This window comes from Vidua chalybeata, chromosome 4 (assembly GCF_026979565.1).
Source record: "Vidua chalybeata isolate OUT-0048 chromosome 4, bVidCha1 merged haplotype, whole genome shotgun sequence".
NCBI lineage: Eukaryota > Metazoa > Chordata > Aves > Passeriformes > Viduidae > Vidua > Vidua chalybeata.
Genome location: NC_071533.1, coordinates 27,481,849 through 27,501,618, shown reverse-complemented (window position 1 = coordinate 27,501,618; position 19,770 = coordinate 27,481,849). Strand labels below are relative to the sequence as shown.

Genomic DNA, 19,770 nt, shown 5'->3' with positions numbered 1-19,770 from the left:
TGAGATCTCACAAACCAGCAATTTTACAGTTCAAGTACGTGGAGCAAGGTTTACCAGCTTTGCTGGTTGGAAAGCACATTCATTTCTGCAGATAGATGGTCATCAGGGCTGTGTATCATCAATGTCCTTGGTGCTTTCCAGGAATTGCACTGCTTAGTCTAGTCTATGGTTTCTTTTCTTCTCAAGGGTGAAATCGATTTTTATTTGCTGCTAAATAATGGTGAAGTAATTAGTTTAATTTATTAATTAATTTTGGCAATCTTGGAGGCATCAAGACTCCACCCAACATGCCAACCACTGTAAAGGCAAACAGGACAATCCCAGCCCTGCAGAATTTGAAGCCTATTTTAACTGCAAAGTCAGAAACTTGCAATAGATGAGAGGTTTTAGACTATTTTTGCCATTAGATGAATTTCATTTCTTGTCACACAGCACCTCACCATCTTGGTGGCACGTGGCTGAAGAGCAGTTTGGGTGGGTTTGCTGTGCCACTGGGAACACTGTGTATTTTTCCTTGAGGATTTGGCTGGGCTGCCTCTTCCCTAGACCTGGAACAATCCATTTGGTATTTAATAGATGCTTTTTCCAGTATATAAGGTCCCCTGAGAAATTCTTTCAAGTGGCTTGTTGGAGCAGCTGTCCTTATTTGGGTTGTGGCTGGGACTGTACTGAGTCCTCTTCTTGCTGGACCCTTGCCGTGCCATCCATTCCTTTATTGTGTTGGTTTCAGTGTTTTCAGCAGGACTTTACAGCGTTCATAATTTTCATCCTTCTTTCAGTCCTCCTTAGCCTTCTGGGCAAACCCTGTCTCCCTCTACAAGGACAACACTTACTGCTTCTTGCTCTTGTCAGCCTCCTAATTTAACTCGTAACTCATCATGAAAACACTTACAAACATGTTTCTTTGCTCCCCGTCCATTGCGCATCCTGGGAATTCAGATCAGGGCTTTCTGAAGAGCCTTTTGTACTTCCTTGGTATCCGCAGGGATCTGGCTCTGGGAAGGAGTCCAGAGACCCCTCATCCTCTGGATCAGAGGGCAGTGGTGTAGCTTTCTTTCCTCTCAGATGGTCTCTGTTGTTAAAGACCTTTGCTCTGAGCATACTGGCCAAAAACAAAGACCCATGGGAGTCAATATCCAAGCTCTGCAAGTGGCCAGAAGTGAGTGCTGAAGGGAGCACAGGGATAAGGACAAAGACTGCTGATATTTCTTATAATGTATCCTGGAAATTACCAGGGTATGATGCAGAAAGTTCACAGCCTACCTCAGCAGGTGTCACAGCTCCTTTATTTCCTGCAGGTGATGCTTATACATACTCCTCAAGGACTCACATGTTTATGCAAGCATCACTTGCATGTTATGTAGGAGGAAAGGGTAGTCAATTTTATTAGAAGTGATCTGTAAGGATGCAGTTAGTTCAGAAATCAGATTTGGTGTTGACAGGAGCTGGTCAGGAAGAAATGCAAAGTTCAGACTCTGTGCTGTATGTGTTGTTGCGTCTTACAGCCTAATTCCCTCAGAATTTTGCATTTGGACTAGCTTGTTACTGTAGCAATATCTTTTCCCAAAAATTCATATGCTTTTAGTGTTTTTCAGATCCCTAGTTCTGTTGGTGATCCTATAAAATTTTCCAGGAAACGTGTTTTTATTAAATGCTGTTTATTCCAAAACCTCTTCTTAAGCTGAATTCATATAATTGCAAAACTAAAGAACAAGCTGGCTTCATTTTGTCAAAGCTGGTAGAAAAGCAGGGAGGTGCTTATGTGTCTAGGACTGGATAGGAACCCATCCTTGCAATTGTACTGAGTTCCAGCTAAACAATAAAATTAAAGACCCCTTCATACCTAAAAGATTTATTAAATAAAATTCTCTGGGAATGCCAATATCTCTCCTGTGGATCATATAGCAGAGATGTTTTGTCAGTCTTTGTCTAGTGGAGCAAAATTGTCTTGGCTCTGACACGTGTTGCATTTAAGATCTGCAGAGCTTGAAAGGCAGTGCATTGTTTAAAAAAATGATGCATGATGCAATAGAACCAAGTGAGTAGCACAGATTTCTGTTCACATTTGTGTAAGAAAGTAAGCCCTGGCAGTCCATCTTCCACTGACGACTGCTATCATTTCATCCCCCTCCTTTGTACACTTTCCTTCTGCTCATTTTAGCTGCTGCTGTCAAGCTGTTTCTCTAATGTTTTTCCTCAGCCTTGAATCCTGTTAAAATCCTGCTTTCCCCTGCATTTGGTTTTAAGCTCCTCACTCAGGTGTTTAGGATAGCACCTCCATTGTCCACATCTTTTTCTTTGGACTTGACTGCAACATTTTCTTTCCATGTCCTGGAGCTTACTCTTGTGCCATGTTTTTTATTTATTTTCCATCAGCCTATTTGTTGGTATTCCTTGAAAGGACAGGAGCAGATAAGAGGAGCAAAGAGAGAAAAATAAAAAGCCAGTATGAAACTTAAAAACTGCAAGTGATTGCAATGTAAATGATTGACCTGTTCTAGAGCATATTTAAGCATGGGCATACAGTACAGACAGAACCGTGATGTGGCTCAGAAAAACTTCATGGATAAGAAGTGCCCTATATAGTTTGGACATCACTTTGGTGGACAGAAGATCATATGAGATCTCTTGTTTCATTGTCCAGGCTTTACCCAGAGACCTGGAAGAGTTAAATCCGTATTTTTCCCTTGACTGCAGAACTAATTCTTAATTAACTCATGGGGCAGTTAGACCCCAGTTTCTTCTAAGATGATGCTCTTTTAGCTTCATAACAAAATCAGCCATCTTTGCTGTAGGAGCTGATGTTTGTAGCCATCAGGACTCATGTCTCAGGACTCAGGCTGACATCAGCAAGGATGCTGGCTGGGGCAGCTGTGTGTTAAAAGGAGAGGGAGTGATGGTAGCTCCTTATTTGGGTGACTGTTTTGTTCGGACCATCCTCTCCTGCCCCTGCCTCCAAGCTTATGTGCACTGTGTCAAGGGTGCTGGAGCCCTTCCAGGGCTGGGACCAGCTGAGCCAGGCCGAGAGCCTTGTGACACCACCATGCACATGGACTAAATGAAATCTAAAGAATTTAAAATCCCAACTAAATGTGTTGGGACAGAACCGCTGAAAAAATGTTGTTGTTGAACTTAATTAGCGGCGCCAAGTGAGCAGGTCCCACTGGCTCAGCACCCGAGCACAAAGGGAGCGCGTCAGGTCAGTGCAAGGGCAATGGGAGAATAAAAAGGGCAGGATGGAAATAAGACCTGGGCCAGGAGCGTGACACAAGGAGAGCTGCCAGCTTCTAAATGCTTGTTCAGAGCCAGCTTTCCAGAGAGGCCGGGAGGCTGGGCTTTGTTGGCCAGCAGGGATTATATGCACCTATGGTTGAGTTGGACTGAGCTTATTTTTGTGTAGATATAGGTTGATTCAGCAGGAATCGTCGTCTGGAGCTTCACTGCTGCAGCCACAGCAGCCTACCTGTGTAACAACAAAATAGCAGAACAGTTGCTGAAGCTGTAGAGTTTATGCTGTGTTTTAAAGTCTGGAAGCATGTCTGATTAGCTAGTTCTCAAAAACAAAGGCAGATGGGCAGGCTCTTTTGGACATGGCTATAAAGGATTGCTAACCCCCAAAGGCTAATATGAAACTTAAAAACTGCAGGTGATTGCAAGGTAAATGATTGACCTGTTTTGGAGCATATTTAAGCATGAGGTACAGTACAGACTGAACTGTGATGCAGCTCAGAAAAACTTCATGGATCAGAGATGCCCATATGATTTGGACAGCACTTTGGTGGGCAGAAGATCATATGGAGATCTCTCTTGTTTCTTTGTCCAGGATTTACCCATGGACCTGGAAGAGTTAAAGCAGTATTTTGCCCTCACTGCAGAACTAATTCTTAACTAACTCATGGGGTAGTTTACACCTCAGTTTCTTCTGAGATGATGCTTTTTAGCATCATAATGAAATCAGCCATCTTTGCTGTAGGAGCTGATGTTTGTAGCCAGCAGGGCTCCCTGTTCAGCAGGGATGCTGGCTGGGGCAGCTGTGTGTTAAAAGGAACAAGGAGTCATGTTTTCTCTGGTCCCCAGCACAGCAGTGGCTGTGGCTGCTCTGCTGCTGGGCTGGGAATGAGAAAGCTATGAGCAAACAATGTGCTTGCCCCACAGTCCTATCCTAGCAAGTGGGAAGATGCTTGTGTCGATTGCTCAAGCAATCTCTGGAGCTTGTTATTCCTTGAATTCTTGCAATCAAAGCAGGATGACCCACAGAGAGATGCTGTAGGTCAGTGTGAGTTTTGCTGATTAAAATATGCTGTTTATGCTGTGAGGAAAGCCTGAGCCTTGTACTCCTACACACCTGTCCATGCATGTGTTCAGTCATTTCTCACACAGATTCCTTCTCCTATAAATGGGCAGCCTCTTCTGTCCCTTACTCCCCTCCTTCTCTGCCTCAGGCCATCACTTCTGCTGTCACAGGAGAACCCCTGGCAGTGTCAGAATGAGCTGTGTGCCTTGGCTTGTGTGAGCAGGCAGCTACCTGGGCCCATGGACTCGGGCCATGCAGGAAGGTTGATTTAGTGCCCTGACAGTGGCAGGAGGCATGATGCTGCAGCTGAGCAGGGTGACCAGGGACCCTGCCACCACCCGTGTGTGTCTGTGCATGCCAAGGGACAGGCAGTGCTGAGGTTTGGCTGGTAGATGCTGTAGGGAGGAGAAATCTGCCTGCAGTCGTTTCACAGGATCTCAGTTTTCCTGAGTTCCTGCTGCATAAATTGTTGAAGAGTGTCTGCTCTAATTAAATTTCCTGTGGAGGACTTCAGGACTCCCCTTGTGTATTCATGCTTAGATATGAGGAAAAAAGGGTCATTGGACTTAGAGTCTGCAGGTAATGTCATATAGATTTATGGCACAAGTTTGAGAAAGAATGCCTGTCATTATCCAAACAATATAGGCTACATTACTGACAGCAGGATTTAAAACAATTTCAGAACTACAGTAAAAATATTTGATATTTTTAATATATTTCTACGCATTCTTTCAGTGGTTTTAGGGAAGCTGACTGCTACCAGATAGGGAATTCATTTTGAAGCAAAACAGTTTGAGAAACTAGGAAATGTGTACTTGCCCAAAATACATGGAGAAGAGCTTTCTCCTCTCACCTTCATACAAATTTCACTGGAGTTTTAGGTCAGAGCACACAAACAGCAGTAGGATTCACCTTTTCCCCCTCTTCCTAAAGTAAAGGCAATGGGATTAAAGGAGGGAAGGGCCAGAACATTGCCAGTATCTCACTGCACATGGAGAGCTTAGTGGGATTCAGCCTCTTGGCTAAATAAGGAGTCTAAAGGAGCTATAGTAAGGCTGGATTACAAAACAGGTATTTCTTATTTCCTCCCTGAGAGCTGCAGTCAAGATCACTTAGAATATTTAGGAAGCTAATCTGTCTGTTATATTTAGTGGGGGAAGCTTGATTTCTGATTTCTTCCCTTTTTAATAACACTCCATCCTATAAGTCCAGCCTGTGCCCCAAGTAGATGTGTATCTTCATTTCTGTCCTTAATTGTGCATGTACAGGACCTTTTGTAGTGCTGTGCAGGCAAGTCAGAGAAGAGCAGCAAGAAATGAGGTCTCCAGTGAGCATGGGAATCCCTCCCCATCCCTCTGTGAGCAGGGCTTGCCAGGGGAAAAGCTGATGCTGGTGGGCACGGACCCAACCCTCCAGGATGCAGGGAGGTGGGGTTTCAGGGCCAGTATTTGCAGGACACAGAGATGAGCTGCAGAAATAAAAGCATGTCCCCCCTGACTCATTAACACACCCAAAGCTTGCATTTCACAGGGCACAGCTCTGACACACTTTTATTGTGCTGTGGTAGATGCACTATTTCAAGGCTGTCCAGTTTTTTGAAGTAGGCTAAAACTCTCCTGATTATCTGATATCCTTGGAGAATAGAGCATGTTTTTTTCCTGTTGCTATGTACAGGAGTATCTTTCTTTCACTCTTGCTCAGCTGGGTGATGTCTCAAGGCATAACTGCAGCCTATTTAGAAATATCATCCCACTGATTTTCCCAGTGGAAGGTTTGTTTGTGAAATCCTAGTTTGGGAAATAGTCAAGTGGCTGGACATTTTGTAATTATACTTGTAATATTGAACACCTAATACAGAATTCTCAGATGGCTGTTTTGCTTGTCATTCAGCTTTAGTTTGTGATAATGTACGTTTCAAGGTTCTTTCACTCAACTAGAAAAAGTGGCTAAAAAGAAATCTCCGTTTTCAGGCAGCAGAGAATCTAAGCATGGTCATCAAGGAGTCTATACATTATTCACAAAGCATATTCAGAGTGTAGTTTTCAAATACAGTTAGATTTTCTTTTTGAGCACCTCACTACTCCCCTCAAACAACAGCAAGGGAATAGCAATGTTGCATCTTCATAACATGTTACGACAAGTTTGATGGGGTTTGGCCACAGAGCATTCAGCTGATGGCTGAACTACTGGGAAAAAGCCCCTTACTTTTTACTAAAAAAAAAAAAAAATTGTTGGTCCTTATTCCTCCAGAGAAGGTCTTGGACTTGTGACCGAAAGGTACCTAAAATTTTCTGCTTGTGTGTGTGATTGTGCATGGGAAACTGTCATTTCTAAGCCTGTCTCATGATAGCTGAATATGGGGTGGTTATTTTTGTTGGTAATACTATCTGTCTTACAGGGGAGAGGAGAAGCCAGTTCTATTTATAGTTCAGATTCACTGTCAAATGCTATCTTTCACAACAGTTTTATAAATACTGTGTGACAGATTCTAAACTGGCACAAGGAAGCAGAAAAAGAGAATTATGCCAATTCACGTTAATCGAGAGCGCCGGCAAAATCATTGCAAGGGTCAGGCAGCGCTTCAGACCCAGGGAGCAGCCCTTCAGTGAGCCACCATGGAGCACATCTGCCAGTGCAAGTACTGCTGTGGGCGGCATTAAACCCTGCACTGCAGCTCCAGGGAAGGCAAACAGCCCCTTGTGCAGCACCCCAGCTGCAAAGCCCTGTGCCCTGTGGGGCTGGGGGAGCCCAGCAGAGGTGGGGAAACGTGCTGGATGTGGAGAATACACTTTGCAGCAGGCAGACTCAGGGGATGGGCTTCTTACGCCATAACATTTTATAACTCATCCTAAAATTAACTCCTATTGGCCACCCCCTTGTGCTCAGTGGGAAAGTGTGTATTAGGTGTGCAAAATTAAAGTAATACCATGACAGGAGCAGCTTATTTTCTGTTTTAAAACCAATAGCTAGATAATACAGCAAATTCTCTGAAGCACTTCAGTTTCATAGGAACCTGAGGGTAGTTTTACATGTAGATAGAAGTGGATGGGGGTTCAGAGCCCCTGTGTGACCATCTCAGGCTTTTTTCTTTTCTAAACTACCATGGATAAGATGTGGAGCTCCAGCACAAAGGAGAGTTAGTTAAGGTAAGTAGAAACCTGTGTGGGAGAGTAAGAGAAAATAACTTCTTGAAAATAGAGTTGTGAAATGAGTCTTAGCCAAATGCGTGGAAGATTTGAGGTCTGCTTTCCTGCTAGTCATGTCTTGAATCAAATGAGCTAGACCCAGTGGGAAATACTCTGAAAGCCACATCCCAGTCTAGCCAGTGTCCTTGTGGTTCATCTGGTTAGTCACTCAGCTGTAGGAGACATCTGTTAAGCAAACTCTCTTATCTAGCAATGCCTTTTTTGTTGCTGGGGTTTTTTTAATGTGTTGTTTCTCTCTTACCCTCTCTTACTATGCTGTTGGGAGTGGTTGTCTTCTACCTTTGGGCAGAACCAAGATCATAGTCTTTGCAGTGCCTGAGTCAGACCCATTTGCTGAGAGCTTTTGGGAGTTTCATGGTGGGACAGGCCTAACAGCTTTTTCTTGAGCTGTTTTCCATTGGCATAGGGAGCATTGATACCACAAGCCCCTTGGACTGCACCTCCTGAACAAGTCTAGAAGCTGAAGGAACCCCTTGGAAAGCTGTTATGGTGCTAGATTCAAGCCACTGTTGTTGCTGTTTGTAGCCACTTGCAGATATTCAGGCTGGGAGATGCCACTATCCCTAAGAGCTGAACATTTAAGTCACATTGAACATGAGAGGAAAAATGTCCCTCTGGTATAGATAACCAGTGATGCAGACACCCAAAAAAGAAAATGAGGTTAGTTTTTACCTTTTTACCTTTCCAAGCCTATCATCAACACCTCCACTGCTGTTTGGCTTTCTTTTCTTACAGGGAGGTATCAGAAATGCTGCCTCTGTGGGCAGCAGTGTTACCTCTTCTGATCTATTGGACAGAATCAGCCACTCAGATTCTCTGAGGCTGAGCATAAGTTGGTAGAGTTTTGGCTTGTCTTCCCTTGCCACAAATAAGAACCTTTTCCTCAAGGATTAAGCTTTGTTGATTCACAGAGGTGTAGTACTTGCAAATAATTAAAACTGGGTTTTGATATGGAAGAGCATAGTTTGCTGCTGAAGTTTTGGAAGCCTTTTCTGCCTTTTCATTTACATTGGGATTGACAAATACGTATGCATAATCTCTTCAGGACAGTCAGGAATAGATGCCTGAGCTCACTCCAAATGTGGCTGTTATTTTCAACAGGGAAGTTTTTTTTCCATGTCATACAGCACTATAAAAAGGGATGATCAGTTTTGCCCTTATTCATCTGATCAATGTATTATTTGCCTTTATCCATGCTTCAGCATCCATCAGTTTATTCATGTACCATTGTACATTGAATTACTTTCCTTTTTCTATGCCCAAGAAGACATTTAAATGTGCAAGTAATTTAATCCATACCTGAAAACACTGGAAAAGAAGTTTCAGGTTGATTTCAAAATATTAGAAATGCTTCAGTCAATAATCTCTTCTTGCATGGAAGTAAAATAATTCTTGCATTTAGGTCCTAAGGACTTTTCACATACTGTCCTTCCAAAACTGAACAAATTGAATGTTTACTTGGGCACAGTATCAGACCAGAATTTTAAAGTGCTTTAGTTAGTGGAAATAACTCTTTATTTAGAGTCTTTAGTTCTTCATTGTACTACCCAGCATCTTCAAACCCACTGGATTTTATCATTCATGTTAGCTCACTAATTTATTTTCAGGATCTTTCTCAAAATCCATAACAATTAGTAATTCTTTTTTTTATAGCAAAGAGCATTTTTAACTATTTTTGTTTCCCTCACAGCTTGAATGTTGCTGTGTGTGTTTATGAGGGAAAAGTATTTCCTTATTGCTTTGCTTCAGGATCACTTTTTCAGGATTCATAGCTCAATTTCTCAGGGGCCAGATGAAAGCAGGAGGGTCTCGTGTTGCTGAGATGTGCCAGCTTTGCACTGCTGGTGACCCTTGTCTCTTGGCAATCACCACTCGGCTCCTGGCACCTCATATCTGGTAAAGACGAGATTCAAGGAAATTATTAACTGGCATATGCATTGGCCTGGTTTGCACAACATTTGACATTAAAACTGGCCCTTACTCCATCTGTGTGCTTTGGAGTGGAACCAGGAACTAAATTTAGCAGGTCCTGGCTCCAGGGTGAGCATGGCTGTCAGTCCTGCCTGTGGTGCTCACTGTGACCTGCTTTCCTATTGGTTTACAAAGAGGGGAGCTTCCCTGACAGTTTTCAGATTTTTGGAATGACATTGGTCAGGTTTGTTCCGATCTTCTCATGATTATTTAGACATAAATATAGCACTGCTTCATTAATTATGCTTTTTGGGTGGTGAATAAATGTTGCTCAGCAAGGCAAGCAGCTACTGGGTTTATTAAAAGATCTGAAAACAAAAGGGATGTTGAAATTCTTATCTGCTTTTTAGTATTTAGGCTTCCAAAGTAATTGGATATTGGTTTTCAACTTTTCTTCTAGCTAGAAGTTTCTGTCTAGAAACTTGATGCTTTTTTAGAATAAACAGAGTCAGAAGTCTGACTCCAGACACCAGTATCAGATGACCTGCGTTAAGAGTGGGGACTTCAGTGTTGCTGACTTCCAATGTTTTTCCAGATAGTAGCAGCAAAAAGGGCTTACACCAGCTCTGTGTAACCAAAGGCTCCTCTCTGATCCAGTCCAACTCACTCTACAGCACCTTTGAAGATGACTATATCACCTTCCCAGCTGCACTCAGATCATATCCCAAATGGTACAGGCTGTCAAACTAGATAATATTTCTATATTCTTGTCTGTGATGGTAATTTTGTTCATTATTTTCCCTTCTTTGACAAAAAGACCTAATTTGATACTTGAATTTTAAAGATGCAAGTCCTGAATTGGTAAATTTTGAGATAGCTTCAGTGCAGTACTGAAAATACTGATTTTTGTCACAGAACAGACATAACAAGGTACTACTGACTCTGACATTTCAGGAAACTATTTGTAAAAGAGAGATTCCTTTCAGGCCTTGCTCTAGTTATCAGTGAAGAAGTGACAACCGAAAAAGCAACATGATAAGGGTCGCCTGCTGCACCCTTTCCAAGGGAGAAAGGGTGAAGGGTACTTGATCTTGTAGGATCAAGTTGGAGTAGTGATACACCCATGATGAAGAAAAATCATGCAGAAAAGAAGAGAATTCTTTCAAGGCAACTCTCTGCATTTTTGTGACTCAGGTGACACGTTTCTGTTTCTCCAGCAATGCCATTGGTCCCCTCGTCGCACTCTGGCTTATCTACGAGCAAGGTGCCGTAATGCAGGAAGCATCGACTCCCATCTGGCTGCTGTTCTATGGAGGTGTTGGGATCTGTGTGGGCCTCTGGGTCTGGGGAAGAAGAGTTATCCAGACTATGGGTAAAGACCTCACTCCAATCACACCATCGAGGTAGGTCCACAGGTGTCATTGTGGTTGTGTGAACTTTGTGTGTGAGGCAATCTGAGAAATTGCTGCTCCAGTATTTAGTTTGTAATGCAGTTTGCTGGATTTGCTGTGCTTTGATTTTAATGATAACCTGGCTTTGACTTCTCTGTCTTTCTAAAAAAAAAGTGAAAGAAATAAGCAAAAAAGGAGAAAAAGAAAGCATGAGAAAAAGAAAGAAAAAGAAAGAGAGAAAGGAAAAAAGATAACCCTGTAATACTGAATGTGTTTACGGCATAGAGGTCTGCATGGACAGACAGCAGTCTTCTGCTGATTACCTAATTAGCGTGGTAGAAGGTGCATTTGGAAATGGCAACATTACAGTGGCTTTCCCAGTGTGCTTGAGACCATTAAACCCATATGTATTCATTACAGTAATTTTTGTCTTTAATGCATACTCGACCTCTGCTGGTGCTTAACTGAATTACTAATTAGGAACGATTCACCGCAGCGTAGAGTAGTGAAGGTCTCTGACGCAATGAGCCATGCAGACGGGGTACTGCAGATGACTAGCCTGTGCCGTTCCCATTATTCAGCCCTTTCTTGTTCTCTTAACTTACTCACATGGCAAAAATCAGTTGGAGATAAAACAGTCGAAAGAAGAAACGGGTAAGACTTTGGCACGGTGCATGGTATCAGTCCGAGCTGATGCAAAGAGTGATTGTGAAGTGTTTTCTTATGCTTCCCGCAGTGGATTCACTATTGAGTTGGCTTCGGCGTTCACAGTTGTGGTAGCTTCCAATGTTGGACTTCCTGTCAGTACTACACACTGCAAGGTATGCCTTTGCCCAGCGACTGCAGTCAAGGCAGTCTGGACTATTCATCTTAAAACTGTGCTGCTCGAGCCAGGGGTAATGGCACGGTGAAGAGAAAACCGCCACTGACAGGGGATGGTTAGGTAGGGGTGCATCAGCACGTCTTGGTCATGCCAGCAACGTGGGAATGTAATCAGGCTTCCAGAAAATGCATTGGAGTTGTCACAGTAAAGTTACTGGAATTGGCCACAGAATAAACTCCATAGCTGCTGGTGAAGAAAACTAGCGCTCACAAAAGCCTGACCTCAATTTTAAAGCAAACGATTGCGAGGAAGAGCCTGGTTTCCTCTGACGGTGCCATTTGAACCTGGTCGGGTAACATTTCTCCCTTGTTCAGAGGCTGCGCATCATTCATCATTTATACTTGACTTTCTTGATAAGTGCATGGCATGGGATTTCCTGCATATAACTCTTTTACTACAAGTTTTCCATCTGTCTTTTTTTTTTTTTTTATTTCTTCACAGTGGATTTTGCATTGAAGTAATGTGTGCGCTAACGGTACTTGTAGCCTCAAATGTGGGTATTCCAATAAGCTCCACCCATTGCAAGGTATTGGAGTTTGCAGTGATACTATCAGTAAATCACATCACTAGGACAAAACATAACAAAATCTGGGAGAGATACCGACTGTTGCAGATTGCCTTCACTGTGCCATGCCCTACAAACTGTGACCGCAAAATAACGGGGCCCACTTTCAAAGGCAGTAGAGCCAAGCAAAGTCAGCATTATAGCTAATTGCACAAAAGTCTGGACTGTCTTTCACCCCTACATGGTTGTATTGAACTAATATAGACATATTACAATAACGTAGATTCGTAGTCTGTGTGAACCCAGTTACGTGTATTTTAAAACCACCTGTATGAAAAACAGTGCTACATCATTAAGCTAATATTTTAATGTCTCTCTTCTTTTCAACCAACTTGTCCTCACTTTTGTGCATTGTAATACAGAATCTGGCCCTTGTAATTAGTCCTTTGAACAAGGTAAATTTCTTTCTTGGGTTTTTTTGTTAAAGAGCACTTTGTAGTATAGATACAGGCTGGGTAATGAGTACAATTTAATTGTGTCATGAAGACATTTAAATAGCTTGTAGACATGAGGGAGCATGTGGACATTTACACTTCTGGAAGAACATAATGGGAATTTGGAATTTTGTTCCCTGGGAAATTCTCAGGTCAAATACCCCGTCTTTTTTCCTTTCTTTCTCCATGGACTCTCAAGCTCCTCGACATGCAGAGCTGTTTGTTTCTTTCACCCTCTGGCAGGATGTGGGGAAGCCCCTTCAAAATCATAGACCCCAGAATGGCAGTCCCTCTGGGGACGTCATTGCACGCCACCAAGACCAAGCCCTAAAAAAAGACAGTCCTTGTGGGATTCACTGCTGCACCCTGGGGACCTAGGAGCCCTGGGCTGGGCTGGGACAGGCAGGTTTCCGGGGATAACTGCTCCATGGCATGGCAGGCAGGCTGGCAAGAAGCCTGGCAGCCTTGCCTGTGACATTGACCTGCTTTCCAGTAAAAGAGTCAATGAAATCCACACATCCTACAAAATGCCCAAAGTTGGTTCAATTGGCCTTTTTCTAGTGCAAACCATTTCTTCAGAAAGCCTTCCTCTATTGCAAAATCATTTATTTCTTCTACCCTGGTGCTCTTTGAGGAGCAGCCAAGACTGAGCTGCTCTGAAAGGCTGTTCAGATTTCCTGGCATTGACAGAATCTGGTTCCTCTGAATCAAGCAGGGAGGGAAAAAATAATAACAATGTAATCCACTTCTAAAAATGCTAGCCTGAAACCACCTCCCTTTAGGCTGACTGGTATATTAAATGCATGATGAAGAATTTGCCAGGGAGAATAATACAGCTTTGATTATCCCAGTTGCGTGCCTGAAACACTTCTAGCCAACTGTTGTAAAAGAGAAAACATACTTTGGTCCAAACAAATAGACTGAATTTAAAAAGAAAATGTCTTGGAAGCCAGAAGCTAATGAGAGGGGTATTCATTCACTCAATGCAGCTAAAAGCTTGGTCTTTTCTAACTGCAGAGCAAAAGAGTTCTTTTTTAAAAATACTTCCATAAAAGCAGCTAATGTGGTTAGTCTGTGTCTGCTCCCTGTATCTCATTAGATGGATCATTCTTAATGGGAAGATCCACTTTGCAATAGGATTAGACTGTTCCAGGGATGTCATATTATTATAACTGACTCCGTGTTTCAGCAAAATGAGATCCTGAGTTGAAAGATCCTAAGTGAGCAGCACAAGATAAAGCAAACACTTGTAACTGATGTATTCTTATATTCCTTGTTTTCTTCGAGGGCCCAGGGAAGGAATAAAAGAATTGTTAAATATCATTTGCTCAATGTGAAAATGCCTCGCTGAAACTGCTGTCAACCACTGAGTCAAAAATGCCTTCTTAAAAATCAGCAGAAAAATTATTTTGCCTTAGAAATCCAAAAGAAAACAGGTTTGAGGTGAGCCTAATCTTGGGCCTCCAGCATCAAGGATTGGGAATTATTCTTCTCCTCAATTTGCTCCACTGCAAAATAGCATTCGCTTGAGTGGAGGCCCTACTGGAGGGGTGTCAGTCAACTGAATGTGCAGCAGCTGGATAAACTGATGGCAAATAAGGAGCAGCATGAAACAGATGAGGTGGAGGGAAACCTTTTTGAGGTGAAACAGTAGACTGTAATGAAAAATGGAGACCAAGTATGAAGCTCTGAGCAGCAGTTTTCAGATCTTGTAGCAGATGTGGTAGCAAACTAGAGGTTGCTGGCAGGAATAAAAGCATTTCGCTTCTGAGGAAGGTTTGTCAAGCCCTCTCAGGTCAGGACCTGCCTTTGGTCCTAAATCAGAGCTTTTGTTCTACATGAGGTGGTCACCCCCCGATGTGCCTGTCCCACATCTATGGCCAAGCAGCTTTTTCACTCTCAGTGCCTGCTGAGAGCCTGAACTGCACCTTCGTCTTTGCAACAGGTCCAAGGGGGAGAGGAAAGACCCTTGAAAGCCTCAAAGTCAAGAGGGCTTGTAGGAAAGACTCTATCTTTTGAGCCTCCAAAGGAATTTGTGGGTCTGAATGCAGTAGCCACATTGCTCTGGCTGTACCAGTTCAACCTCTGGGATTTAGCACTGAAAAGCCAGTGTGGTGTGAATGCATACCTTCCCTTCCTGCTGCCCAGGTGGGCAAATGATCATATTGAGTCTTAGAGTGCCTGTTATTTGTTCTCAGATTGGAGATTTAGAAATAAGCATTTCTTAGCTGTAACAGAGTGTGTTCATGTACAGATAAAACTAGAGTGCAGCAGTTAAATGCTTTTTCTCTGCAAAAGTGACTTTGCTGAGGTCATTCTGTCAGCTCCATTTTGCTATTATGATTTTGCGGTTTTGAAAAATATTCTCCATTGCTATGATTGAATTATCATGTTCTGTGTTCTTATTATACAGCATTGCACAGGAACAAGAGAACCAAAAGCATTTCTGTAATGCTTTAAGCAGAGCATACTGAAGGCAAACTGCACTGGTTTCAAACCAATCTCAAAGTAGATACCATCTGAAATTCTACAGAAGGTGTAGTGTGCCTACACCCAAGGATTAGCTACTCTCCTAACCTCTAGTCCATCAAAAATCACTATTAATAAACTAAACTTTAATAATGTTTAAAACAGATTGCCAATGCCATCATTGCTGATACCATTTAAAATCCAGGAAGGACTCAGAGATTAGTGTATGTAGACTGCAGGCTTGCTCAATAAGTAATCCTTCTTGTTGCAAGCATGACAGACAGATGCTGAGGACACACAAAATGTAAAGCTGAGCCTAACAGCTGAGCTGCTGAAAACCCAAATGCTGTTTCCTCGGGTTAATGCTTTGATGTAGTCACAAGTGTTGGGTTCCTCTTCACCTAGATATGCCTCCACCTCCCAAATACACTTATGCCTCCTAATTGCAGAACAGCATATTGTTCACTCCAGGAGTATTCAGATGAAATATTATCAAACAGATATCCTTATTGGGTCAAACTTTCAACAGAGGACTTATTGGTCATAGAATATCAAGTTTAGTTTTCCCTTGTTCTGTTACAGGGTCTTCCAGAAGTAACTCTTCTCTGAAAAGAAATGTTAAGCAGTAGTTAGAAGCTAAACAGGTGTTAGCAAAACATGCAGATTTGGTATCCCCATGCTATCTTTCCCTGATTCCCTGTACTTCAGGCATGTATCATTTTCCTGGCTCTGTGCAAGGGGAGCAGCCCATCTTTTGATCTATAGGCAGGGACTGATACGCCCATTAAGAAAATAAGCAGGGAGGCAGGGATGGCACTTCAGGGAGCACATGTCCAGCTGTGTCTTGGAGTTTCCTTACCTTCAAAACAGGATATTTCTTCCACATTTCTTTCTGCTTTACTGTGCACTTTGAATAGACTTACACTGTTTTTGCTAACAGCATGGAAAGCACTTCCAGGGCAGAAAGAAAATGTAGTCTTTCTGATATTTTTGTGTCATTTTTCATTGAAAATGTTTTTCTCAGTCCAGTTTTTTTTTTTCTTAAAAACTGATATGCTGGGTTTATACCTGAGCTTATGAACTGAAAATACCTTTGAAGGAAGAAAAGGTTGCAGCTTTGCCCATAACACAGTGTGGTTTTGTCTACAAAACCACTGACCTACACAGCTGCCCTGGTAGTAGTGTCTTTGAAGGATATCTTGGTGTTTTATCCATTCCCCACCATCCTCTTGGTATCTGAACAGTTAGTGTACCCCATAATATAGTCTGGTGCCGTTGTCTGCAAGACAAGATTTTAGTTCTGGATGCTTTGCTTGGCTAGCTGGTCCAGAAGAATTTGTTTCCCTCACAGGGCTCAGATTGATGGGTTTGATGTACTGGGTCTAAGCCTGCATTGCCTTTCTGCCCCCTGCCAAGCCACCATCACTCCACAGGGTGGGCTCAGCTGCTTTTACCTTGCCACTGCCATCCTGTTTGTAGCCTGCAGTATTGGAATATGGATGTGGTGTTTTGAGTCAGCGCTGTATGCTGGGCTGTGAGCTGCACAGAGAGGCTCAGCAGGGGCTGGGTGAACAGGCAGGGCATCCTAAACCAGCAAGAGGACAGGCAGGTGGGATAGGAACCATATTTGCTGTCCTGGCCTGCCCCATGCAATGCTCTCCAGCAGAGCCTTAAAAACAGCTTTCCTGGTGTTTTCCTGATTTAAACTGCAATCAGGCCAGAGTCATTGGACACTTGCTCTCTCCCCTGTGGACTGAGTCAGGTGGAGGGCTGCCTCAGTTGCTCTGAAGGTTCATGTAGGAGTTAGCAGGGCAGAGAAAAACTCACCAACATATTTTATTGCCTTTGACTGACCCCAAGACCCATGAAAAATAGGACAACATTGAAAAACAGAGGTTTAAGTACCCTGAAAGTGTCATCCTCCTGCCATCACACCAGCACAGCGCCATTGTCATCCTCAGGGGCTTCTTTATCTCAGAGCATCACTTGGTATCAGCTGACTGGCATTGGTGTAGCCGTGGGCATGTTACAGGTGCTCAGACCTACCCCTCACACCTTGTCTCCCTCTCTCTTCCCCACGCTCCCAAGGTTGGCTCCGTGGTGGCCGTCGGCTGGATCCGCTCCAAGAAAGCCGTCGACTGGCGCCTTTTCCGCAACATCTTCCTGGCCTGGTTTGTGACTGTGCCGGTGGCCGGCTTGTTCAGCGCCGGCGTGATGGCACTGCTGATGTACGGGATCCTGCCTTACATTTGAGGAGCTTCCTCTGCTGGGAAAAGGGGAAATGGCTGAGCTACTACCGATGGGAGAAGTGTTCCCGTGAAAGAAGCAGTCAGAGAGGATCCATCTTCCATACCTAACTTCTTATCTACTGTACATAACAATGTGTCATATTGGTGACATGGTGATGTGGTGCCATTTCTTATATATTAAAGAAATATATATGCATATAGTAGGTAACAATACCTAAGTTATATCATCAGTGGGGTGAAAATAATTGCCTAGAACTTAATATTTAGTAAAACTTGTACATAGTGTATCATTTTGGTGGCTATTTTTTAATCTTTTGAAGAAGAGTATGGATTGGGAAATGTTTCTTGTCCATTTGATATAAGAAGAAGTGAGGTACAGGACTGCGTAATACATGACTTTTTTAAAGCTATTAAGATACTGGAACAAAATAAAATGTGCAGAAGTGCTTTTCATAAAATAACTTCGTTCATATCATATTGATTTTCGTGTATCATAGCGTGATGGTTATGGCTGTGTAAATACTTATGAACAGTAACTTTTAAATGGTGCATTTCCCTTATATATTTTGGATAAGAAAGTTTAGGAAGTACCAAAGAAGCAGGGGAATAGCTTGCCAATTTTATGTTGTTGTCTCCACGTGTGTTGTGTTTCCCCACCTCTGATTCAACGTTTCACCAAGCTCCGGCCAGTGAGGCTGGCGTAGTACTGTTCATGTCTTAATGTAACTTAAAAAAAAAAAAGCGCACACAAAAAATTAGTTCTCGTACTTAGTAGGCAGCCCATGGCTCTCCACATTAGCTGATAGTAGACTGACTTCATTTTGTGGGTTGATACTTGAGTATCTTACTGCTCACCTTCTACCTTTCCCCTTCAAGTCTCAGCTCCTGGTCGCCCTGCTCTCGATTCCTGCGGGAGACAGACCATCAGCCTCCCTCCTTCTCTCCATCCAGACACAAGCACACACTCTCAGGTACAGGAGCGGGGCCGTGGAGCGCACGGCACCCCCGCATACAGAAGCGAAGGGCAGCAGCGGGTGGGAGAGGGCTCAGCCCTGGCTTTGTGCTTGGAGGTAAATGGGCGCCCACAGGAGTGCTGATCCATGCAGGGGAGGATGTGAGCAGGTGCTGCCTTCTCCCTGGCAAGTCCCATCCCAGCCACAGCCAGCCAGCCTCCTGCTGTGCCACCTACAGCAAGGAGGGGACTGGAGCCTGGCCCTGTGTGGATGGAGGTTGAATGGTAACCAGCATTTGGGATGAGATTTTTTTCACAGCAGCTCAGGGGAAAATGGCCAGCTACATCCCCTGCATGCCTTTGGAAAGCACATTTGAGTGAAGGTTACTGATTTATGCGTGGGAGGCAAAGGGCAAGGGGTGCCCAGAGGAGGTTGGGAATCTATTACTGTTTAAATGCTGCTAAAATTTTGATAAAATGTTCTTGGTACTCCATTGTGATTTTTCCATTGGTCATTCATACCAAATTTATAATAAAAAGATAAACAGCCCCTGTAACTGCCTCTTGCGTTTTTGGAGTGTTACTCAGCTGTAATGGGAAGGCTCCCCAGGCAGTTAAAGCCTACTCCTTGGCATCTGCCATCCTTTGTCCTTTGTCTGCTGTGGTCAGTGGGATCAAACCATGCTCTGTTGGCGCTGACAAAACCTCCCTTTTCCTCCTGCTGTCCTGGCAGCCCCAGTGCCCAGCCCTCGCTCTGCCCGGGCTTGGCTCACAGGCGTCTCTCCGTCGAGCTTTGGGAGCTCGTGGGCTGCTTCAGACACATTCCCTGGGCACTCGCTGCCTCCAACTGCCTCCCTCACTCTGGCTCTCTTTCTGGGGCTCTGGAAGCATCCCTATTGCCATGGCACTGAGGTGCTCAGTTTCCAACCCCTCTGAAACACTAGAGCTGTGGTATAAATAGTGCTGGCAAATGGGTGGGACTGGTGGGCAGCAGCTGAATGACCAGAGCAGTCAGTAAATGCACAGAAAAAAATTGGGACCTGCAGAAGAGGGTGGAGGAGCTCACCTTATCTTAGCACTTGCATAAATAAATGCCTGCCCAGTGACCCAGCAGCTTCCCACCTTGTTTTATCTACAGAGACAAACCAGAGCTCTCTCACTCCAGCGGCAGGGGCGCAGCCCTGCCAGACACAGGCAGCATGCAGAGCGCTGTGCCAGCTCTGAGTGTATGTGATAATCCCCCAGCACACACAGCTGGGTGTCTGTCAACACACACATATATAAATAAAACTGCTGTGAGGGAAATTGCTGGCAAGGAAGCATCTCCAAAATACTCCTGCCCAGCTACAATAACCTTCAATGTGGAGGGAGGTGGAAAATCCAAAGCGTCTTTCTTCACACCACAGAGGTGTCCTT

General features: G+C 43.7%; 1 protein-coding gene across 5 annotated transcripts in view; it reads left to right on the top strand.

The window, feature by feature from the left end:
- SLC20A2 (solute carrier family 20 member 2) overlaps positions 1 to 18,911 on the top strand; it is a 57,143-nt gene extending 38,232 nt beyond the window's left edge. For 3 of the 5 annotated variants that reach the window (XM_053940391.1, XM_053940390.1, XM_053940392.1), the window contains exons 9-11: positions 10,629 to 10,814; positions 11,539 to 11,623; positions 17,242 to 18,911. In XM_053940391.1, coding sequence (XP_053796366.1) covers positions 10,629 to 10,814; positions 11,539 to 11,623; positions 17,242 to 17,406 — 436 coding nt within the window. In that variant the 3' untranslated portion in view covers positions 17,407 to 18,911. Of the gene's footprint in view, positions 1 to 10,628; positions 10,815 to 11,538; positions 11,624 to 12,126; positions 12,212 to 17,241 lie in introns of all 5 variants that reach the window. The other 2 variants (XM_053940393.1, XM_053940394.1) reach the window with 2 other exon arrangements.
- The last annotated feature ends 859 nt before the right edge of the window (positions 18,912 to 19,770 follow it).